The sequence below is a fragment of the Lepidochelys olivacea genome (assembly GCF_965140295.1).
Source record: "Lepidochelys olivacea isolate rLepOli2 genome assembly, chromosome: 12".
Classification (NCBI taxonomy): Eukaryota; Metazoa; Chordata; order Testudines; family Cheloniidae; genus Lepidochelys; species Lepidochelys olivacea.
Genome location: NC_140422.1, coordinates 43,091,169 through 43,116,500, shown reverse-complemented (window position 1 = coordinate 43,116,500; position 25,332 = coordinate 43,091,169). Strand labels below are relative to the sequence as shown.

At 48.5% G+C, this 25,332-nt stretch overlaps 1 protein-coding gene across 2 annotated transcripts in view; it reads right to left on the bottom strand.

The window, feature by feature from the left end:
- The window catches only part of PHLPP2 (PH domain and leucine rich repeat protein phosphatase 2), a 148,460-nt gene that overhangs the window by 41,620 nt on the left and 81,508 nt on the right, over positions 1–25,332 (bottom strand). For both annotated transcript variants that reach the window (XM_084644526.1, XM_084644527.1), the window contains 6 exons: positions 24,029–24,259; positions 21,807–22,009; positions 19,399–19,459; positions 13,015–13,110; positions 8,054–8,209; positions 6,972–7,172 (listed from right to left, as the gene is read on the bottom strand). In XM_084644526.1, coding sequence (XP_084500652.1) covers positions 6,972–7,172; positions 8,054–8,209; positions 13,015–13,110; positions 19,399–19,459; positions 21,807–22,009; positions 24,029–24,259 — 948 coding nt within the window. The remainder of the gene's footprint in view (positions 1–6,971; positions 7,173–8,053; positions 8,210–13,014; positions 13,111–19,398; positions 19,460–21,806; positions 22,010–24,028; positions 24,260–25,332) is intronic.

Below are 25,332 nucleotides of genomic sequence, written 5' to 3'. Positions count from 1 at the left end.
GTATCTGGCTGATGAATCTTGCCCATATGCTCAGGGTTTAGCTGATCACCATATTTGGGGTCGGGAAGGAATTTTCCTCCAGGGCAGATTGGAAGAGGCCCTGGAGGCTTTTCGCCTTCCTCTGTAGCATGGGGCACGGGTCACTTGCTGGAGGATTCTCTGCTTCTTGAAGTCTTTAAACTACGATTTGAGGACTTCAATAGCACAGATATAGGTGTGAGGTTTTTTGCAGGAGTGGTGGGTGAAATTCTATGTCCTGCGTTGTGCAGGAGGTCAGACTAGATGATCATAATGGTCCCTTCTGACCTAAATATCTATGAAAAAAAGGATATTAAAAAACTGGAAAGGGTTCAGAGAAGAGCCAACCAAATGATCTGAGGTCAATCTATTTAGTTTATTGAAAAAACAGTTACTTACTTTCTTGTAACTGTTGTTCTTCGAGATGTGTTGTTCACGTCCATTCCACATTAGGTGTGCGTGCGCCGCGTGCACGAGTGTCAGAAACTTTTTCCCTTGGCGGCTCCCATCAGGCCGGCGGGGCCCCCCGAGAGGCGCCACTGCGCCGTGCATATATACCCCTGCCGGCCCGACCCCCTCCAGTTCCTTCTTACCGGCGACTCCGACAGAGGGGTAGAAGGGTGGGTGGAGGAATGGATGTGAACAACACATCTCGAAGAACAACAGTTACGAGAAAGTGAGTAACCGTTTTTTCTTCTTCGAGTGCTTGTTCACGTCCATTCCACATTAGGTGAATTACAGGCTTACCTCTGGAGGACGGTAGGAGTCATGGAACAACTGCTCGGAGGACCGCTCTGCCAACCGCTGCGTCCTCTCTGGTCTGCTGGTTGACCGCATAGTGGGTCGTGAAGGTGTGCACTGAGGACCAGGTGGCTGCTCTGCAGATCTCCTGAATCGGGACCTGTGCCAGGAACGCCGTGGAAGTTGCCCGCGCCCTGGTTGAGTGGGCTGTGACCGCCAGGGCCGGAACACCTGAGAGCTCATAGCATGCCCGGATGCAGCTTGTAATCCAAGACGAAATCTGCTGCGCTGACACAGGGAGGCCTTTAATTTTCTTGACTACAGCCACAAACAGCTGCGCAGATTTGCTAAAGGGCTTGGTGCGCTCCAAATAGAATGCCAGCACTCGAAGCACATCCAGGGTGTGCAAGCTGCGGTGACTCGGGTCCGTATGGGGTTTCGGGAAGAACACCAGCAGACAGATGTCCTGGCCCAAATGGAATTGGGAGACCACCTTAGGGAGGAACTTGGGGTGCGGTCGGAGCTGCACCTTGTCCTTGTGAAACACTGTATATGGTGGCTCAGAGGTGAGGGCCCTCAGTTCGGACACCCTTCTGGCTGAGGTAATGGCAACCAGAAACGTCACCTTCCAGGAAAGGTGGAGGAGAGAACAGGAAGTGAGGGGCTCGAAAGGGGGTCCCATGAGTTTAGAGAGGACCAGGTTAAGGTTCCATGGAGGGACTGGGGGGCATGAGTACGGAAACACCCTCTCCAAACCTTTAAGGAACCGTCCCACCATTGGGTGGGAAAACACCGAGCCCCCCAAGAACCCCGGATGGAAGGCGGAGATGGCTGCCAGATGTACTCTGAGTGAGGACGGGGCTAGCCCTTGCTGCTTGAGGTGCAGGAGGTACTCCAGGATGGCCTGCACCAGGGCCTGGCACAGCCACACCTGTTGGGGTTCACACCAACATGAGAACCTTTTCCACTTGGCCATATAGGTCGCCCTGGTAGAGGGCTTTCTACTGCCAAGCAGAATCTGCTGCACGGGAAGGGAGCACTGGCTCTCCAGGGCGTTTAACCACAGAGCCTCCAAGCCGTCAGGTGCAGTGATTGCAGGTCGGGGTTGAGAAGCTGCCCGCCGTCCTGTGTAATGAGGTCCCGGTATAGGGGCAGGACTACTGGGGCCTCCATCGACAACTCTAGGAGCGATGTGTACCAGTGCTGGCGGGCCCAGACTGGAGCGATGAGGATCACCGCCTCCCTGTCCCTGCGCATCTTGAGTAGGACCACGTGTACCAAGGGGAGCAGGGGGAAGGCATACATCAAGCCCCCTCTCCATGGGATTGCAAACACATCTGCAAGCGAGCCCGGGCTGCGGCCCTGGAACTAGCAGAACCGTGGGCATTGGGCGTTGGCCCTGATGGCAAACAGGTCTACCCCGGGAAACCCCCACCTGCGGAAGAGCAAAAGCACGACGTCCGCCCTGAGCGTTCACTCGTGCATGCGGTACGACCTGCTGAGGGAGTTTCATACCCCCGGGAGATAAGACGCCTCAAGGTGAATTGCATGGGCTATGCAAAGGTCCCAGAGGAGGAGAGCCTCGAGACAGAGTGGCGAGGAATGGGCCCCGCCCTGTTTGTTTTATCTTTAGTAGTGTTGTCTGTCCGAACTGTCACGCTGTGACCACTCAGAGTGGCATGAAAGGTCTGGCAGGTAAGACCAACCGCCCTGAGCTCCTTCACATTAATATGGAGCAAACGCTCTGCTCTGGACCACAACCCCTGCGTCATGAGGTCCCCCAGGTGAGCCCCCGATCTGTGGTCTGACGTATCTGTCACCAGCGTCAGGTCCGGCTGTGGGGCGGCGAAGGGGATGCCTTTGCAAACCACGGGCTGGGACTGCCACCACCGCAGGGAGTCCAGCACGTCCCTTGGGGCTGTCACTACCAAGTCCAGGGGGTCCCTGCCTAGGCGGTACACCCGAGCGAGCCACGCCTGCAGAGTCTTGAGTCTCAGTCTGGCATGCCTGACCAGGTGCGTGCATGCTGCCATGTGGCCCAGCAGCCACAGGCAGCACCTGGCCGTTGTCGTTGGAGACTGGTGCAGGGAGGCCACTGATTGCTGGATAGCCTGGAATCGGGATACTGGAAGGCTTGCTCCGGCCTGCACCGCATCCAGGACTGCTCCTATGAATTCTACTCTCTGCGTGGGTACGAGCGTAGACGTGGGGACATTGACCAGGAGTCCCAGCTTGCGGAACAATCTCAGGGCCACCTCCACATGGCCCAGCACTTCCGCCTCGGATCGACCCGCCAGAAGCCAGTCATCAAGGTACGGGTACACCCGGATTCTCTGCCTCCGTAAGAAGGCTGCCACCACGGCCATGCACTTCGTGAACACCCATGGGGCCACAACTAGACCAAACAGGAGAACTGCAAACTAGTAATGTTCTTGGCCCACGGTGAAGCGTAGGAACCGCCGATGTGCTGGGTGGATGGCGATATGAAAGTACGCGTCCTTCATGTCGAGGGCGGCGTACCAGTCCCCCGGATCCAGGGAAGGGATGATGGTACCCAGAGAGACCATGTGGAACCAGGCCTTGGCCAGGAACTTGTTGAGCCTACGCAGGTCTACGATGAGGCGAAGGCCCCCTTTGGCCTTGGGGATGAAGGAGTAGAACCCCTTCCCCCTTAGGCTGTGTGGCACCACCTCTACCGCCCCCGTCTCTAGCAGAGAGCGGACTTCCTTCTCTAGGAGATGCTCGTGAGAGGGGTCCCTGAAGAGGGACGGGGAAGGGAGGTGGGAGGGGGAAAGGGAGGAGAACTGCAGCGGGTACCTGTTCTGCACCGTGCGTAAGACCCAACGATCTGACGGAATGTTGGACCATGCACGGGAGAAACGGGACAGGCAGTTCAGGAAACAAAGGGACGGATCCGGTGACTGGTCTGGTACGCTGTCCTCGAGCGCACCTTTCAAAGCCTGGCTTAGTGCCCGGCTGGGGTTTGTGCTGGCCTTGGTTCTGGCCCGGCACATTATTGTTACTGTTGTTGTTGCCCGGCGCCTGTTATCCCTGCCTCGCCTACGGTAAGGCTCATGCCTATGGCGACGCTGCAGCTTAAAGGGCTTCCTCTGGGTCGCCGGGGTGTGCATACCCAGCGACTTAAGCGTAGCCCACGAGTCCTTAAGGCTGTGCAGCCTCGTGTCTGTCTGGTCCGAGAAGAGGCCGGACCCTTCGAAGGGAGGTCCTGGAGTGTATTCTGGACCTTGGGCAGCAGGCCTGACTCCTGGAGCCAAGCCAAGAGCCTCATGACCACCCCGATGCGATTGTTCTAGCTGCCACATCCGCTGAATCCAGGGAGGTCTTGGCTACTGCCTTGCCCTCGTCCACCAGGGCCATGAACTCCTGTTGGGAACCTTGCGGGAGGTTGTCCTTAAACTTCCCCACCGCCGCCCAGGAGTTGAAATTATGCCTGTTGAGGATGGCCTGCTGGTTCGCAATCCTCAACTGAAGGCCCCCAGATGAGTACACCTTTCTGCCAAAAGGGTCCCGGAGTTTTGCCTCCTTGGCCTTAGGGGCTGGGGCCTGCTGTCTATGGCACTCCTTTCATTTACTGCTGAGACCACTAGGGAGCATGGACTCGGGTGGCAGAACAGGAACTCATAGCCCTTAGATGGGGCAAAGTATTTACACTCCACTCCTTTGGCCGTTGGAGCGCTGGAGGCCGGGGTCTACCATATGGTCTTATAGTTGGACTGAATGGTCTTAATGAGCGGGAGCGCTATTCTGGATGGACCTTCGGGGCTCAGAATGTCCACCATGGGGTCCTCCTGCTCAACCGTCTCCTCAGCCTGCAACCCCAAGTTCTGGGCGACCCTGCGCAGCAACTCCTGGTGGGCTTTAAGGTCTATCGGTGGAGGGCCGGACACCGCTGTACCCGCCACTGCCTCATCCGGGGATAACGAGTAGGTTAGCTGCTATTCGACTCCCTCTGGCTGGTCCTCCTGCTCCCCTTCTCCCGTGGGAGGGGCCTCCAGCTTGGGCCAGAGCAGGAGTCCATGGGACGGCACCGCACTCGGTGCCGGTCTCTCCGGTTTATCCTGGGGGATGCCGGGGGCCTGGATACTGTAGCCTCTGGCACCATCTGGCGTTGGTGCAGGGACCGGGATCGCTGCACCAAGTAACTTGCCCTGGACGGGGCCCCTTGACTCTCCTGATAGGCCTAGGGGGTCGAAAAAGGCCAATGGCCTGGTGGTCCCCATTGGGGTTGCCAGCCCATCTGAGGGTCCCTGCTGTCCGGGGCCTGGTGCAGGTAGCTATAGCTGCCGGACTCAGCGCCCGACTGTGGCGACGCCGATTGCGAAGGCCACAGCAGTACCAACGATCTGCACCAGCGTGAGAATGAGCGGCTCCTGGCTGCGCGGGAGCAGTACTGGTATCCCCGGAACTGGGACCGGGATCAGATCTGGACCGGGACCTGGATCTGGACCGGTGCCAGCGTTCCCTGGACCGGGACCATCTGCAGGAGTCCTCTGGCGAGGGCTGTCTCAACTCCTCCCGGTGCCGGTCTCTGGGTGGTGCCGGACAGCGGTGTTCCCTTTCCGGTGCTTCCTCACGCCGACCCACTCCCGGTGCTGCGACCTTCTTCTGGGCCGCCAGTAACTGTGAGTCCGCGGAGTCGGAGCTCGACCGGGACCAACTCCGGGAGTGGTGCCGGGACGGTGTCCTCGAGCGGCACGCCATTGCTGGCTTACCCCTCAATAGCACCCGTTGCATGGGTGCCGGAGGGTTCTTCCTATGCAGGAGGGGGCTCGCCGCCAACAGCTCGATGAGGTCCTTTGCAGCCTCAAAGGTGCCAGGCGTGGAGGGCTGATCCATTATGCCCTCGAGCCCATTGTCTGCACTGAGCTCACTTAGGTCTGAGCTTGGTGGGGCTTGTGCTGCCGGGACCGCTGATGTCGGCGTCGGTACCACAGCCTTTCCGCTCTTATCGGCGCCCGGGGCCTTGGGAGGCGTTGGCCTCCTGTGCGGGGAACGACCACGCCTTCCTTTCGGCTGCGCCGGGGGCCGCACCGGGGAGGACGAGCGGTGCCAGGGCCTAGTCTGGCGCTCCAGGGCCGACAGTTTACGGTGTTTAGCCGGTGCCGGGTCTCTCAACGGCTCCAGGGCACTATGCACCGAGGAAGCCTGAGTCGGCATTGGGCGCTCCATGCCCGGTGGCTGCAATGCGGCCTCCATCAACAGCTGCTCTGAAAAGGCTAAGGGACTGCTCTTCTACAAGAGAGAGAGGTTGTTCCAACGCCACCACGGACGGTAAGAAGGAACTGGAGGGGGTCGGGCTGGGGTATATATGCACGGCACAGTGGTGCCACTCAGAGGGGGCCCGCCGGGAGCCACTAAGGGAAAAAGTTTCCGATGCTCGTGCACGCAGTGTGCGCACACCTAATGTGGAATGGACGTGAACAAGCACTCGAAGAAGAATAGAAGGTTAAGAAGTCAGTTGATCACTGTCTAGAAGTACTTTCAGGGGGTAAGATTTCTGATGCTATATGGCTCTTTAACAGACAAAGGCATTATAAAATCCAATGGCTGGAAGTTGACTCTAAACAGACTCAGACTTGATATAAGGCACTTTTCTTCTTTTAAGTGAGGGTCATTAACCATTGAAACAACTTACCAAAGGATGTGGTGGATTCTCAGTTACCTGAAGTCTTTAAATCAAAAGTGGGTACCTTTCTAAGAGAGATGCTCTAGCTCAACCACAAATTATGAACTTAATGTAGGAATCAACAGATAAAATTATATGGCCTGAGGTATGTAGGATATCAGACTAAATTGTCAGAACGGACTTCCAGCCTGAAAATCTATGACTGTATGAACAGCACAATTCAACAGCCTTCACAGCTGCTGTAAACTGCACTGCCCACTGCTATTAGCAATGCAGCCATCCCAGGCTCAGCCAGCCATACACCCCCACCTCCACCGCACTCAGCACGTACTAGGAGTACAGGAACCACAGCAGCCAGCACTATCCTGAGGGATACTGATGGATGCTTGGGAGGAAGTGAATCTTGAGTCACATATCAGAGGCACAGCATCTCATCATGACATCGATAAGCTCCTACCAGTTCCCAATGAGGGAAGGAAACCCACTCACTCTAACCCAGCTGAGTCAACTGATTCTAGCCCTGTTAGCTGAGCATTACCTTTCCCCACCTTTTGCATGCACTTACCTTGCAGGGAAGGTTTGCAGTTGGTTGTTTGCCAGGTGCAGGACCCGTAAGTTTGCGTGTCCCACCAGGTCAGGGATGCACTGATCTGTGAGGTTATTATTGGTCAAGTAAAGTAGCTGCAGCATGCTGAGACTCTCTTCCCCAGGGCACATAGATGGCAACGACTCCAGGCTGTTGGCAGATGCATTCAAGTACCTGAGACTAACAACAACAGATTAAGAGACATTAGGTTCCGTTCCATCCCATCCAAACCACTTCACCAGATACGACAGTGATAGAAGCCATATGAGAACCTGGACAGATAGCTATGGCCGCGTTATCATAATGGAAGTCATACCAGATGATTATAATGGTCTCTTCCAGCCTTAAAAATCTATCAATCTAAAAATGACTAGCTATATAGCACTAGAGAGGCACATAGTGCTTTTCAACAAAAAGGGAATCCCTGCCCTGAAGAGTCTGCAAGCTAAATTGAGAGATAACACAGGGAATGGGTAGAAAAAAGCTGAGTGCAGGAAGCTCTCACAGTCACTTGGGAATATAAAGCTTGTGTTTTACTTTATTTAGGATTATTCCATTCCAGTGAGTATCTCTTCTCTGCCCTTAACACCTTATACTGCACCTATCACAGTGGTATCCAAGTGCCTGTCTGCTTTCTCCTTTGTACCTGAAAAACTTATATACTGGTGTCAAAGAATGAAAACTCCTCAGTGCATTGTGTTCCTATGTGCATATGAATTGTGGTAGAGAAATAACAATAACTACAGGCAACTTCCTTGGTGGGCTGGTGGGTTAGACTACACTCACCTTTCCTGCTATTATACAGAAACCTGATTCCCTCAGCAGCCAGCTGGGTGATTTCTCCCCTTGGCACCTGGATTACTGCCTCATAAAACACAAATCTGTCCTATTACCTCTTACTCAACAGGCAATTAAGCACCAGAACCTGGCACCATCAGTCACGCAAACAGCACCATAACCCTTTACAGCTCCAAAGGTGAGACAGCCAGAGGAAACTGATCTTTCACCCAGAGTTAGGTAAAAGCTTCCATCCTAACAAAATGTGTTCTGCTGCCACTTACTTCAGAGCCTTGAAGAAGAACATCTCCGGAAGTTTAGTGATCAGGTTATGCTGGAGGTCCAGCACCTCCAGGGGAATGTGTTCCAGCAGAAGTGGAAGACTCTGCACATGGTTGTGCCCCACCATCAACTTCCGAAGACTCAAACTACTCAGGGTCCTAGGAGGACAGAGAGCTTATTGAATTAGTTTGGCTCACCCTTCTTTCAGAGGCCCAAAGCAGAAAGCTCCTGGTCTTTAATCCTGTTATTAAACAAAATTAGGGCTGAAGAACATTATATTGCCTGGGTCAGTGAATTTTAAACAATGCAAAGAGTGAGATGCATGCATGATCAGGCAAGCCCCTACCTCTGTGTACACATATGTATGTGAGTGCCCCTGCAGTTCTATCCAAGCTATTGTACATGTATGCAGAGATCCCTGATTTGTGCTGTAGGCATGTGTATATAGATACACTGTGAGCATACTTCACAGTGTAGGATGAAGGAGGAATGGAACAGCAAAGGATGGACTAGAATTTAGTGACTTCCTCCTTCTGACAGAAGAGACTATTCTCAATGCTGACAAAGTGATTCTGGGCTTGAATTGCGCTGGATCAACAACCCAGTGTGGTTTTGAGGCTGCCATCATATTCTCCAGAATCTCCGCTTTTCTTTAAAAAACAACCCAAGTCTCTAATCCTAATGACTGCAAAGATAATTTTGGAAAGTTGAGCTGAGTGTAACCACTACAGTGATGTCTACCTGAGTCTGCAGACATACAGAAATAACAACAAACAGGTATAAACTGCCCCATTAATTTCAGTGAGATAACTCAGTTAACAGCGCTGACACGGGCATCTATTTCATGACAACATGTAGGAAAGGAAGAGATCATCATGCTAGGGAGCTCTGAAAGCCACTGCAGGTGACAGCTTATTTGGGAACCACCAGTGAATGGTGTTGAGGAGATATCAGCATCATTTTTTCCCTGCTCCAAGGATGAAGGTGTAACATCCAATTCTCCTCATACAGCACCTGCTCTGGGGTGGGGCACCATCTCCTCTGGCTTCCAGAAGGAGCCAGCAGCAGTTGTTGGTGGCCTACTCCTCCTTTCATCTACTCAGACGAGCCAGGAGGTCTCCACCCCTGTACTGCTGATGGTGGCCCTCTTCTCTGAGCAGTGACAGGAGTGCAGTACCCTCAGGGTTTCAGGAGCCTAGTCTGCTCTATCACTTATTTCCTGGCTCTAGAGGCTGCTGGTCCTCTCTCTGCATCAGTTACAGCCAGGGCAGTTCTCCACCTCAGAACTATTGTTTCAAGCCCTCTGCATACTGAGACACGTTACTGCATCAGTTAACCTTGAAAATATGACCCAAGTATTTCTATGCCACTATGAGGACCAGAAGTATATAATCACAGAAATGTACAGATGGAAGGCACCTCAAGAAGTCATTAGGTCCAGCCTCCTGTGCTGTGTCAGAAACAAGTAAACCCAGATCATCTCGGATATGTGTTTGTCCAACCTGTTCTTAAAAACTTACAATGGGGATTCCAAAACCTCCCTTGGAAGCCTGTTCCAGAGTTTAACTACCCTTTTAATTAGCAAGGTTTTCCTAATATCTAACCTAAATCTCCCTTGCTGCAGATTAAGCCCATTACTTGTTGTCCTTTCTCCAGTGGACATGGAAAACAACTGATCACAGTCCTCTTTATAACAGCTCTTAAAATATTTGAAGACTATTGTCCATTAATGGCTATTAGCCAGGATGGGTAAGGAATGGTGTCCCTAGACTCTGTTTGTCAGAGGGTGGAGATGGATGGCAGGAGAGAGATCACTGATCATTACCTGTTAGGTTCACTCTCTCTGGGGCACCTGGTATTGGCCCGTCGGTAGACAGGACACTGGGCTGGATGAACCTTTGGTTTGACCCAGTATGGCCATTCTTATGTTCTTAGCATGCTTCAGCCAGCTCCTTAAGTACCTTGGGTTGAATTAAGTATCATTTGAATTGAAATGGAAGTTGAGATTCTATCATCACATTACTCTGGGCACACTGACCCTTGCCATACATTTATTGTGCCTATAACATAAAGCAGCTCTGCCCAACAACATACACAGATTTGGAGGACAGAAAAGACCATTATGATCAACTGCTCTGACCTTCTGCATAGTACAGGCCATAGATCGTCGTTCCAAAATTCTAGCCCTGTAACTTCTGCTTGAGCTAAGCCACATCTTTTAGAAAGACATCCAATGTTGATCTAAAGACTTCAAGTGATGGAGAATCCATCACATCCCTTTGTAAGTTGTTTCTGTTAATTTCTCTCTGTTAAAAATTTGCACATTATTTCTACTCTGAATTTGCCTAGCCTCAGTTTCCAGCCACTGGATCTTGTTATACCTTTTTCTGCCAAACTAAAGGGCTGTCTACTATCAGAAATCTTTTCCCCCGTAGGGACTATATATAGTGATCAAGTCACCTCTTAACCTAATCTTCAATAAACTACATAGATTGAGGTGGTGTTGTAGGTGTGTTGGTCCCAGAATATTAGAGAGACAAGGTGGGTGAGGTAATATCTTTGATTGGACCAACTTCTGTTGGTGAAAGAGACAAGCGTTTTATTTCACCCTCCTTGTCTCTCTAAATAGATTGAGCTTTTCTTTCGTCTCTGGCTAGGTGTCATATTTTCCAGACCTCAAATCACTCTTGTAACTCTTTTCTGAAGCCTTTCCAATTTGTCAACATCCTTTTTAAAGTGTGGACTCCAGAACTGGATACAGTATCCAGTAATGGTCCCCCCACTGCTTACTCATACTTGATATTTCCCTGATTGTAAATCCAAGGATGTCATTCACTCTCTTAGCTATTGGATTGCACCAGAAGCTCACTTTCTACTCATTTTCATGTCCCAGTAAGTCTTTTCCAAAATCTCTGCTCTTCCAGGATACAGTCCCCCATCTTATAAATGTGACCAACAGCCCTTGTTATGAAGTGCAGGACTATGCAAATGGCTGTGTTAAAATACATTCCTCAAATGAGCCCTTTAAACCAAGCAATCCAGGCTGGTATGTACAATTGACCTGTCCCTATTATTATTTACCACTCCACCACTTTTAGTGTCATCTGCAAACTTTACCACCAATGATTTTAAGTTTTCTTCCAGATCACTAATAAACTTTTTTGAATACCACTGGGCTGAGAATAGATACCTGAGGGATGTCACTAGACACACCTCCACTGGATGATGATTCCCCATTTACAGCTACTTTTTTCTCTGTATCTGTTGACCAGTTTTTAATACATTTAATATGATTTTGTATAGTGGGGGTTTTTTTAAATCAGAATGTCATGGTTCAAATGCCTTACAAAACTCTAAGTATATTATGTCAACGCAATTACCTTTGTCAGTCAAACTTGTAATCTGATAAAAAATGGTATCAAGTTTGTTTGACAAGAACTATTTTTCATAAGACCATGTTGACTGGCATTAATTATGATACCATAATTTAATTCTTTACTGACTGTATCTCATATCAGCGTTTTAATGATTTTGCCCAGGTTCATTATCAGGTTAACCAGCCAATCAATAATTTTCTGGGTCAACTTGTTTACCCTTTTTAAATATGGACACAACATTGGCTTTTGCTTCCTCAGTGTTCCCAGATCTGTTAAAAATCAAGACAAATTTTTCACAGAGCTCCTAGGACAATTCTTTTAATATTCATGGGTTCAATATATCTGGCCCTGCAGATTTAAAAATGTTTAACTTCAACAGTTGGTGGTTAACATCCTCCCTAGACACTGATAAAACAGAATGTATTTCATCATCACACTGAGATATGAGAACACATCATCCTGCTTCTTTTCAAATACAGAACGCCTATATTTATTGAATACCTCTGCCTTTTCTGCATCATAGCTGATAGTTTTACAATTCTTGTCAAGTATTAGACCTATATCACTGGTAGGATTTAATTTGTTCCTGACATATTTAAAGAATTCCTTCTTAGTGTCCTTAACCCTACTGGCCATAGATTTTTCACTGATACCTTTAGCTTTCCTTATCAATTGTCTGTATTTCCTAACTGCTGATTTGTACTCATTGCTATCAGCTTCGCTGCTTTTCCATTATTTTTTACTTCCTCTTTCACCTCCTTTCTTAGCCAGGATGTATTGTTATTGGGTTTTTTTTAACTGAAGTAGCCTTCTTTTGTGATTGAAGAATGTGCGGCTTGGGCATCTAACAAACCATTCTTAAATAATTCCCAGTTATCATTTGTATTTTTATGTTTAAATATTTCCTCTCACTTAATTTTGCTTGTGACTGATTTTGAATCCCAATGAGATAGAGGCAAGCCTGAGAAGACAAGAACAGCATGTGTAACCATATTTAATTAGTTGGGGGGGGGGAAGGGTTAAGAGCAACTCATAGAAAAGAGGCAACAGTCTAAAATAACCTACACTGGGAGAAGATCCTGGTATTACAGAGCTTTTTTAAGTTAGTTGACAAAGGCACAAGATCCAACAGCTGGAAGTTGAAATCAGCAAAATTCTAACTGGAAATAAGGCATACATTTTATTGTTGAGGATAATCAGCCACTGAAATCTTTTCACAGGATGTGGTAGATTCTCCAGCACTTGAAGCCTTTAAATCAAGCTTGGATTATCTTTCTACAATATACTCTCTAGTTCAACCACAAATTGCTGGGGTAGATGCAGGAATCGCTGGATGAAATTCTCTGGCCTGTGTTATTCAGGAGGTCAAATGAGATGATCATAATGATCCCTTCTGACCTTAAAAATCTATAAACATTTTGAATATATGCACAGTCCAGACAGTGTGGCACCACAAATTGGCATCACAAGCAAGTGAAACATTGTTGGGGGGGCCGGAGTATAGAAGAGTACTATCACTCTTTTCCCCCAAGACACACAGCCTGGAGGGAGTCCCACCTTTGGCCAAGAAGGAGGTTTGCTATTACCTTGATGGAAGCTCTGTGAGGAGATTGTAGCTCATATCCAAAACCTCAAGTTTCTTTGCTTCGCAGGCCCAGTCAGGGATACACAGCAGCTGGTTACTGAGAAGAGGAAATGGAAAGCATAAGAGGAGGAGGGACAGCAAGATATCAGAATTCTACTGAACCTATAACCCATCATGTGGAGATTTTGTTGGAACACTCTAGTGATTCTCAAATATAAAATAGCACAAGAGACGAACCCAAAGAAAAAGAAACGACAGTGTAGAATCAGTCACAAACACCAGATCTCATTCAAACTCATTTAAAACAAAACCAGTGAGTGTAGGGCTGGTAAAGACTGCTGATTCATGGCCATGATGTTTTATCCACAGCTATGGCAGGAGCAGGGAAAGCTTCCCTATGCTGGCATGTTGATGCACTTCACCCCAGAGCTTGAGTGAGAGGAGAGGCCAGATTCCATGGTCCATTCAGTCTTTGGTCTCTCTGCTGAGACCTGCCAACAAGGGGGAAATTAGCACTGAACAAGAAGGTAGCCTGCCCACTGGGACCTAGGCTAAGATATCTCCCTTTCCCAGATTTTTACATCATGGCCCAATAAACAGCCATTCGTAACAGCTTTCAACTTCTACTGACTGAATGCTGAACTAATGATCAAGAGCTAAAAGGCTGCCAGTCACCTAGTCATGCCAAGCTGGTTTAACGGGGCTTCTAGTCTTGGAAATGTTCATTTTCCTTTCATGCTAGTCTGTTCTGTTATGAGGAGATGCTTCACTCTTTTCACCACTCTCTTCTCTTTCAAAAGAACAGCAGTGCTGTACCTTTGCCCACGAGATATGAGAAAGGGGCCAAAGAGAGAGTTGTCCCATAGAATAGAATTCAGCAGACGAACGGCAACCTGCACTCTCTCTCAGAGCACCAACACAGGAAAGCCTGTGTGTTTCAGGAAGCATCCTCAGAAGAATCTTTTGCTCTCACTCCTTTTACCCAGAGGCCTAATCAATCCTAAACTCAGACTGGCATCAGGTTCTACTTTATGTTCATGAAAATCCAGGCAGACTATTTCTATCAAGGAGCTACAGCCATGAACCATAGGTCTCAATCTCACCAAATTAGCCTTGCCAAATCTATTTTCTTTCTATTTTTCTCAGGTGCCTCTATACTAAGGGAAAGTAGAAATTAACAAAATGAGAGAATGTTTTTCTGATAGCATGGGGCGGGGGGGAGTGTCACTTGAGAACTTTGCAGCCTAGATGTGAAACAATTAGAACTGGGCAAAGTCTATGGAGCTAAACTTGCCATAAACCCTAAGAAATTGAGGCAGCCATTAGATTAGATCTCTCAGTAACCAAGTCCCCCTCTCCTGAGACAATTTGGCTGAGAGGGGGAACACAGGGTTGTCTGAGCCCTAACCACATCCAGACCTCATATAGTAACTGACATATTCAAAGCACTTTTCAAACAAAATATTTACCCCTTCCCTGGGAAGGGGAACACTTAATATGAAGTACAAAGAGGTTACTTGCATGTACAGTACTCATGTTCTTAAAGGTGTGTAGCCTGTCTTCATATTCCACAGTTGGTGTTTGCACGCCCAATGCTCATGCGTTAGAAAAATTTCTAGTTAGCAGTGTTGGTTGGTGTGGCGTATGTGCCCTTCATATCCTTGTGCATTCTGGTGAGAGTATAAAGGGTGGAGTCATGTAACTACATCCAGTTCCTTTGCCATCTTTAGTGGTTTGTGAAGACTCTGAAGTAGCGAGGATGGCAGGTGTGTGATGAAATACATATACAGACTACACATCTCAAAGAACCTCAGTTACTGTACAGGCAAGTAGCCTCTTTTCTTCTTCGAGTGGTAGCCTGTATACCTGATGACTCTCAGCCAATGACTCTCACTGGAGTCAGAAATGAGGAGCTTATGCAAACGGAGACTACAGCACAGTCCTTCTCAAAGTGGATGAGTTTCTCCAATTGGACCTGCCAGCACCACATTTCCAGGCTATGTGGGAATAACTATACCAGCGGAAACTGGTCTCTTGCTGAGAGTTCATTTGGCTGCCATATCAGTCATCCATCCACTAAGTGATCAATCAGTATTTTCACACTCAATGGCAAACAGATTCCTGAGAGGCATTTCTAGACTGTCCATCATTTAGGGATCCACTCCCTATGCGGGATCTTTACTTAGCTCTCTCAAAAGTCATGGATGCTCCCTTTAAGCCTATGGTCATGTGTCCCCTGTGAGGAATGGCACATTATAACCATTGTTGCCATGGGCCTGGGGACCATATCCACAGCGTCCAATGCTGCCCATAGAGCTGTCTTGGCAACCAATTGCCCATCAGGATGACTTAGAACTCACTTCTGAATTCCTGCAGCAGTTTGTCAATAAAACATTCCATGGAACACCAGTCAAGGTAGTCATATTTTGCTAGGATTGCTTGATAGTTCAATATTCTTATTTGGTGGTTCAAGGTTGAGTACAATTTCCTACCAAGAAAGTCTAGGCTCCTTATCCTTGCAGCCAAATTCTGGTAGCCGAGGCACATTCTCTCATTTGCCACAGTCACTACGAGTGATCCCTGTATCAGGTATGAATAGGCCAGCATCTGGTACTATCTATCAGCCTACTTTGAGGTTGGTGCTAATGATGCTGGTGTCTGCCACAGGGTCTTCACAGGATCTAGTAGGTCCTTGTTTATCATGATTGCTACACAACATGGTATCGATATATGTAATATATTGAGCAGCCTGTGCAGTGTGTCATGTACTTCTTTGGTGGGAATCTCTACAGTTGTTGGTATATGCCTCATCAAGTCCTGGATGATTTATGATCCTCTGGAGTGGCCATCACTTGATGTGATATCAGGGTCTCGTTGAGTGATTACAAAGACAAATTAGCTGGTACCAGCTACTCTGGGTTTTGTGGTTGTAGCATGGGAAAAGGCGGCTGCTGTCTGTGGTTCTGAACTCCAGGTGGGGTTAGTACTGTACTCAGGATTAGTACTGTACTCATGCCTTGGCCAGAGGTGGGTATCCTTCTCTCATACAGGAGAAAATGATAGAACAGAGTCCTGGAACCTGGTTAGGGGCAGTTGCCGGCTCCCTTCTGAGGCTGAGGAGAAGAACATATGAACAGCCATACTGGGTCAGACCTATGGTCCACCTAGCCCAGTATCTTGTCTTCTGACAGTGGCCAGTGCCAGATGCTTTGGAGAGAATGAACAGAACAGGGCAATTATCAAATGATCCATCCTGTCATCCACTCCCAGATTCTGGCAGTTGGAGGTTAGGAACATCCTGAGCACGTGTGCCATGATGGACCTATCCTCCATGAACTTATCTACTTTTTTTTAGAACCCAGTTATACTTGAGGCCCTGGCAATGAATTCCACAGGTTGACTGTGTAGTGAGTGAAGAAGTACTTCCTTATATTTGTTTTAAACCTGCTGCCTATTAATTTCATTGGCTTACCCTGGTTCTTGTGCTATGTGAATGAGGATGAGAAGTAGTTTTCTTCTGTAAGAGTGTGTGCCCTCCCAGTAGGTGCTGAAGGTACCGACCTAGCTGGCCCTGAGGATCATGGAGGCAACAGTGCTGATACTGTTGGTTCCAGGAACTGGGACAGCATCAGTGAGGAGGGCCATATCAAAAGTCCAGGTAAATCCCTAGAGGTGCTTCCTAGAAGATGAGAAGGATTTTAAGGGTACCTTGGAAAATTTTGAAGAGGCCACCAGCACTGACTTTTATGACCTTCAGTCCCCAGAGATTCTCAATGTCTGGAAGCCGGGATCAGAGTCTCAGCACAGAGACTGCTCCAACAGGAAGGCCCTCAGGTGGGACTCCATCAACTGCTGGGTCCGCTTTGAGAAGGCATAAAGATTTTGCAATGATCTGAAACGTGTCCCTTGCTGAAATGGAAAAGACCCCTTGCATGATGGTCATTCGGGAGATAATGGCCTTATATGAGGGGCAGCTCTTAAAGTCTGAGGACTTGTGGTCTCCCCTGCAGGCAATTGGTACCAAACACTCAGTGACGGAGAAGTCCTTTCTTCGCTGAAGAACCCAAGTTCAGGAAAAGTAAAAACCTAACACTATTACTAACTGCCAGCTATAAGAACTATGCACAATGAGAAACAGGTATGTTTGCTCCAAAAGTGAGCTGCTCTGACCCATGCCACAAGCAGTAAGAATGAACTGGGTGTGGTTGGATAGCTCCATCTTTTATATTCTTCCTGGAACAAATGGGGATGTGAAGGAAGCTTGTACCAACCCTAATGGATGAATAGAAAGTTGATACGAGCACACTGGACAAGCAAACACCAACTGTTGAATATTTATACATACTATCACTCAAAGAAGAACTATATCCCTCCCATTTCCTCTAAAACAGAGGTGGGCAAACTATGGCCCACGGGCCACATCCAGCCCGCAGGACCGTCCTTTCCAGACCTTGAGCTCCCGGCTGGGGAGGCTAGTGCCCAGCACCTCCCCTGCTGTTCCCCCTGCCCCGCAGCCATGCTGCTGCACAGGCAGGGAGGCTCGCACCCGCCCACGTCCCAGGCTCTCCCAATAAGCCAGTCCTGCTGCTCTGAGCGGCATGGTAAGGTGGCGGGGAGCGGGGGTGGTTAGATAAGGGGCAGGAGGTCCCGGGGGGGAAGTCAAGGGACGGGGAGCAGGGGGCGGTCAGATGGGGCAGAGGTTCGGCGGGGGGGGGGCGGTTGTGAGGGTAAAGGGGGGGTTGGATAGGGAGTGGGGTACTAGGGGGCCTGTCAGGGGGCAGGGGTGTGGATAGGGGTCGGGGCAGTCAGGGGACAGGGAACAGCAGGGGTTGGCTAGGGAGTGGGGTCCCGGGGGGTGGTTAGGGGCAGGGGAGTCCTGGGAGGGGGCGGTCAGAGGACAAGGAGCAGGGGGCATTGGATGGGTCAGGGGTTCTGGGGGTGGTGGTCAGGGGATGGGGAATGGGGGGGGTTGGATAGGCGTGGGAGTCCTGGGGGGCCTGTTAGGGGGCGGGGGTGTGGATAGGGGTTGGGGCAGTCAGGGGACGGGGAGCAGAGGTGGTTAGGGGCGGGAGGTCCCAGGAGGAGGCGGTCAGGGGGCCAGGCTGTTTGGTGAGGCACAGCCTTTCCTACCTGGCCCCCCATACAGTTTCGCACCCCGATGTGGCCCTTGGGCCAAAATGTTTGCCCACCCCTGCTCTAGAAGGCAGGAAGAGGAATATTTGGACATTCTAGAAGTTGCTTCATGAACTCAGAGAAATCAGCTGATGAACTGAAAGCTCCCAACACCATCAGGAAATGGGACTAAGGGCTTGTCTACATGGGAAAGGTATACTGGTAAAAGCTACAGTATGAATTAAACTGATAGTTATACTGGTATAACTCCTCCTGTGGACACACTTACTCCAGTACCAGAATGCCTTTTTGCAGTATAGCTAATATTGTTTTGGAAGAGGTTTAAAGTAAACAGAAAAAACCCACTCTCATTCTGAAAGAGAAATCCCTGATAGGCAGTTATAGTGGTATGCATGCTGGTTTAATTATACCAGCATACTGACAAAACTTTCCTGTACAACAAGCCCACTCCACTCACTGCTGTGTTTAACTCCAGAAGCATATTCACCTCCTACATGAACAGAGCTTCAAAGGCACGAAAACTCAGGCATTGGAATTTATGTTGACCCCTTGAATTGTAGTAGAATTCCCATGGAAGCCAACATGCACATGGGGGAAGGGCATGCTATGGGGCTGAGCTCTAAGGAACAAAGATTTCTCTTCTGAAGGCAAGTTTTGGGGATGGAAAAGGCCTGAAATAACAAAATGGCATTTAAAATGAACAGTCAACTGAATGGACAGAAAAATCCAACTAAGCATCCTTTCAGGGATACAAGAGCAGAAGTCTTTGAAGAGACAGATCCCGTGCAACAGTGGCAGTCACTACATAAAGATCTCTGATAGATCCATACAAAACTCAGATTTGATAAGGAGTACTTGTGGCACCTTAGAGACTAACCAATTTATTTGAGCATAAGATTTCGTGAGCTACAGCTCACTTCATCGGATGCATACTGTGGAAACATACTGTGGATGCATCCGATGAAGTGAGCTGTAGCTCACGAAAGCTCATGCTCAAATAAATTGGTTAGTCTCTAAGGTGCCACAAGTACTCCTTTTCTTTTTGCGAATACAGACGAACACGGCTGTTACTCTGAAACCTGTCAGATTTGATAGTGATCAAGTTTCTCCTTGTAATTTCCCAAGAAGCCTAGAGAGAGTGCCTGTGTCATTCAATACACGCGGCCCAGGACTTGGATTCCAGAGAATCTGCAGGAAGTGGTCCAGGCCCCCCAGGATTTCACTTTGTATTCTTTTGTGTGTCACCACTTACCGAGAGATTTCTAGGCAGGTCAGCAGACTAGGGACTGGATAAACATTTACAGTCATCAGACCTGATCAAATAAAGGAAACAGTAATGAGTCCAGGCTGCTAGAAGGGGAACAGCAGAGACACAAACACTGTTTCCCAGAAATATACTAGGATAGATATCAAGTGTCAACCCTTCAGGATGACCAGATAGGGCTGGAAAATCTCTAGTGCTCAGACAGACATTTGTTGCAACTGCAGACAGGAAAAGCCCATGGTATGAAGAGCCAGGCTGCAGTTCTTCTCTCCTCAGGTATCAGAACTACATATTTCTCTAAAACTGTGTTCCAAGAGATTATTATTTCTACTGCGGTGGTTATAGGATTCTTGTCTCTAGTATGATGCAGTGCAGCACAAAGGGCAGCAAGAGAACTGTTCTCACTCACAGGAACAGCAGAAAAATGAGAATAACTTGAGAGCATAGATCATTTAATCAAAGGACCAGAGGCGGGATTGCTCTGGACGGCTAGTGAACATGGCAAAACAAAAATTATCATTCTTGTTACAACCCAACATCAGTACTTTCAACAACAATGCCACAGACTAAAGTGAGAATCTGCACGGACATCCTTCCATTTGTAACACTTATTATAAGATGCTACTGAAATGCACTTCCATGTCCTTTTCTCCCTGTGAAAAGCATGATGAACTAGAGGGAAGGGTCAGTGAGTTCTACAAGTCAGGAAAGTTCACTTTGCTGCAAGAGGCTGTACTCATTGGAAGGCTCATCAGCCTAGGCAAATGAGGCACAGCCTAAAATACTGAGAAGCTAATTCCCAAAAGCTACATTTTTGTATATATAGAGAGATGCTTAAGGACAGCTAAGCATGTTCATTGATAGTAACAAAAGTCTACAAGAAGGTCTTATAATTTGATTTAAATTTGTCACATTACTCTCTCCATATCCACACTGAAACAATGCCAGAAAATGTAGAGCGGCAGGTGAGGTTCAAACCATGATACAGGTGTTGGTGCCTCAGGAAGCTGCCTCATTACCATGGCAACTTACAATGCACAGGAGTCACTTTATAAGGGTGTTGCAGGGGTAATCATGGCTTGGTGAGGCCACGGCAGGACTGCAGCAATTAAGGTAACTTCTGACAGCGGGGCTGCAGGGGGATCCCTCCCAGCACTGACACAGCAGAGGGGGCTCCCTGCATGGCAGAGGGGCCCAAGACACTAGGGCACAGGGGAGGCTGCAGTCATCCTGGCCAGGACACGAGCCCCCAGCCACTGGGGAAGCCACCCTGTTGCTCAACAGTTCCTGCCCAGGGACAGCTCCTACACTCCTGGCTGGTGAGCAAGGGAGCGGGGCTGTGACAGCAAAGCTGCAAAGGGCTTGTGGCATCGCCATGGGGCCAATGACACGGAATCCCTGCAAGCACAAGGGAGAGACTGCGATAGTCTGACAGGGCAGAGTAGACACGTCCGATCATGACTACAAGGACGACGATGTATACTGGAATTTGTGAGACTTTCTGATAAGTGCTTCACTTGTGAAAAAAGTCACCAGCTGCCACTGGTTGCCACATAGATCATGCTCACACCAAAGCTACTACAGGGGATTAAACCAGACTTCCAGAGCCCCCTTCAAACCTAGGAGTAAGACAGTATAGATCCCAGAAACATGTGGCTGCTATGCGTAAAGTGAGCTGCTGCTGTTCGGTATGGAAACTACAAAGACTCCTGTTTTTCAACCCAGATGCAGCAAAGGGACTCAGCTAGATTTAGTATGAAGCATCCAGCTGCACATTTGGCAATGTTACTGAAACAAGACATCCCTGGCAGCAAGAAATAATGGCTATACAGGTGTCCAGTGGGGATTACAGATATCATTAAGATCCTAAAAACTGCACCTATTGTTTTATAAGTTTAAAAACTGAAAGCTGGGCATGTGCCCATGCAGCCACATGTTCCCATGTCTGTTACTCTTAGCCTCCTTCTCCTTCTGTTTGTTACACACTCTTGATTGGATAACCTTAACTGAGATGGCAGACTCTTTAGGGAAGAGACAGCCTCTTACTCTGTCTGTGAAGCACTTTGCAAAATGGGGTGTTGATCTGATTGAATATTACTGTAATACAAGTAAATAAAATACTACACCATCAACAGTACTAATACGGAGAGGAGAGGCCCTTTCCGGACCGAACAGAGGATGCAGAACAAGCTTCTGTGGGATAACCCCTTGGGCTGCTACAGTTTCCATCTTTGAAGTGGCTATTGCTCCACAGGATATTGAGAGTAGGGCTGAACTCTAGGGAGCCGCCAACCTGTGTTTGGAGTAGCTATGTTTCGGGAGGGGGGGGATGACAGAAGGGCTCTCCCTGGGTCTGGGGAGGGAGCAGGCAGGTGAAGGAGATAAAACGGACATACAGTTGGTGTTGGCATAGAGTGCCCGAAGGGAGAAGCCACTCAGAGTCAGTTCCCTTAGTTGATTCCGCTCACAGTGCAGCTGCTCCAGACTGCCAAGGAAGCTCAGATCCAGGTCAGTCAGCCGATTGTCTCGCAAATCCATGTGGGTCACAGATTTGTTCCCCTCCAGGCTGTCAACAGATAATCTCCACAGGTGGTTCAGCCTAAACACTCAGAGATAAGAGATAAAGGATCAGAGAAAAGAACACTGAAAGGTTTTCTATTTTGGGGGGGAGGTGGGGACAGAGTTAATGATGGCAGGAGGGAGAAGTGGAAAACAGACAGGCTGGAGACTGCACCGAAAGGAGGGATGTGGGGGAGTCTGGAGACCAAACCCAGGATAGAGGACTGGGGGGGTGAGTGAGGTAGAGGAAGGGTTCTGGTGAAGGGGGATTTTCTGGGAGGGGTACAGACAGAAGCAGTCCCTATGTCTGTTCACCCACTATTCATTGTTGAATTAAATATTATTGGCTCTACTCAGTTTTTGAACACCTTTAACAGTCAGGAGATGCTGAGGGCAGCTTCCAGAGGCTAGCAGACGGAAGGCCTGGTTCTGGGACAGAGAGCAGTATTGTGCATGGTCACACAGGAACCTGGGAAGGCACTTGCCATACATGTTAATTCAGCTACAAGATTTTTATGTCTCTTAGATTTTTATGTCTTTTATGATCAGAAGTCTCACTATGTTTTCTAAGGATGAAGCAGACCATTGCTGCAGGAATTTACAGGCTAGAAATCAGTAACTGTCTCATCTCCAGAGAAGCAAGTGAGGCAAAGCCAGGAGAGCTGGTGAGTTCCCTACTAAGGAGTAGCAGAGCAGCAGCGCTGAACACCAGAGGACTGGTCAGTGCTCAGTGACCTCAGCCACAGAACAGTTAGCCTGCCTTTCTCTTACATACCCTCCAAAGTGGAATTTCCCAAGCTCTGAAAATATCAGTAAGAACACAACCACCCAGGATGCCTCCTAAGACATGCTAGAGCAATTATACAGCTTCCTTTGCTGTATAATTTGCACTATAAGGTGGGTAGAAAGCTGGCTAGATTGTTGCACTATAAGGTGGGTAGAAAGGTGGCTAGATTGTCGGGCTCAACGGGTAGTGATCAATGGCTCCATGTCTAGTTGGCAGCCGGTATCAAGTGGAGTGCCCCAAGGGTCGGTCCTGGGGCCGGTTTTGTTCAATATCTTCATAAATGATCTGGAGGATGGTGTGGATTGCACTCTCAGCAAATTTGCGGATGATACTAAACTGGGAGGAGTGGTAGATACGCTGGAGGGGAGGGATAGGATACAGAAGGACCTAGACAAATTGGAGGATTGGGCCAAAAGAAATCTGATGAGGTTCAATAAGGATAAGTGCAGGGTCCTGCACTTAGGACGGAAGAACCCAATGCACAGCTACAGACTAGGGACCGAATGGCTAGGCAGCAGTTCTGCGGAAAAGGACCTACGGGGGACAGTGGATGAGAAGCTGGATATGAGTCAGCAGTGTGCCCTTGTTGCCAAGAAGGCCAATGGCATTTTGGGATGTATAAGTAGGGGCATAGCGAGCAGATCGAGGGACGTGATCGTTCCCCTCTATTCGACATTGGTGAGGCCTCATCTGGAGTACTGTGTCCAGTTTTGGGCCCCACACTTCAAGAAGGATGTGGATAAATTGGAGAGAGTCCAGCGAAGGGCAACAAAAATGATTAGGGGACTGGAACACATGAGTTATGAGGAGAGGCTGAGGGAGCTGGGATTGTTTAGCCTGCAGAAGAGAAGAATGAGGGGGGATTTGATAGCTGCTTTCAACTACCTGAAAGGGGGTTCCGAAGAGGATGGCTCTAGACTGTTCTCAATGGTAGCAGATGACAGAACGAGGAGTAATGGTCTCAAGTTGCAGTGGGGGAGGTTTAGATTGGATATTAGGAAAAACTTTTTCACTAAGAGGGTGGTGAAGCACTGGAATGCGTTACCTAGGGAGGTGGTAGAATCTCCTTCCTTAGAGGTTTTTAAGGTCAGGCTTGACAAAGCCCTGGCTGGGATGATTTAACTGGGAATTTGTCCTGCTTCGAGCAGGGGGTTGGACTAGATGACCTTCTGGGGTCCCTTCCAACCCTGATATTCTATGATTCTATGATTCTAAGTGGGGTTGAGGAGCACTCTTGCTGATGGAATGTTCAAGCAGCTAGAGTCCACTTACCTAAGATCCACATATCTGATGTGGCTCATCCTGTTCAGCATCCCAAGGTTCAGGGTTTCCAGCTGGTTCCCTGCCATGGCCAGTTTGTCCAAGGCAGTGAGTTTCTCACAGACCACTGGCACCTCACTGAAGTTGTTGAAGGAAAGCCCGAGAGAGCAGAGCTGCTGCAGGTTTCCCAACTCTTCTGGCAAAGATGTGAGGAAATTCCCATCAAGACATAAGATCTGGAGACTGTGGCAGGCAAAGGGAAAAAGGGAAACATTCAGGGATGGAGAATTGAGTCACCTGTTTAACATTGTCAGTGAATTTATACACTGGCTAATTACAGCTTGATTATTATTTCCAGTAGCTAACTGTGACTTGTTTCTAGAGTTGTAAGGTTATTACATGATTATTTATTATTCAGCTAATATGCTTGTGTTCTAAGCTCTCTTCATCGGATGCAATGAAGTGAGCTGTAGCTCATGAAAGCTCATACTCAAATAAATTGGTTAGTCTCTAAGGTGCCACAAGTACTCCTTTTCTTTTTGTGTAATTACTTTGTAACTGTAAAGTATAACTATAGAGTACTGTAGAGTATTTATTTGACAGGCAAGATGGGTGAGGTAACATTATTGGACCAACTTCTACTGGTGAAAGAGATAAGTTTTAAGAGCTTACACAGAGCTCTTCTTCAGCTCTGGGAAAGGTTCTCAGAAGCCATGTCTACACTAAACAGTTTTGTCAACAAAAGTCAGCTTTTGTCAACAAAACAGTGGAGGTGTAGACACTGCAATGCTCCTCCTGCCAATTTAACTCTCCTGCTATGCCGACATAATAAAAGCACCTGGACAAGAAGCATAGAGCTTTTTGCAATGAAGTTAGTGTAAACACTGCGTTGCTTATGTCACCCTAAGTGGCCTCTAGGTAGTATCCCACAATGCCCATCATGACCGCTCTGGTTTGAACTCCGCTGCTCTGCAGCCAGGTACATAAGCATGCGTCCCTCCCCACTTAAAGCCCCAGAACTTTTGAAATTCCTCTTCCTGTTTGCACAATGTAGACAGCTCACATAGCATTGTCCCAGCTGAAAATGGTGGGTACCTGCAGCAAACACGCTCCCGCCTGAGTACACTGGAGTTGTCAGATCTGTGCAGAGAGGAGGCTGTGCAGTTGCAGCTCTGCTCCAGCCATAGGAATTTTGATACATATGGGCAAATTACTTGTGGCATGGAGCTTAAGGGGTACGAGAAGGACACGCAGCAGTGCTGTGCAAAGATCAAGGAGCAGAGGCAGGGTGTACCAGAAGGCAAGTGAGGCCAATC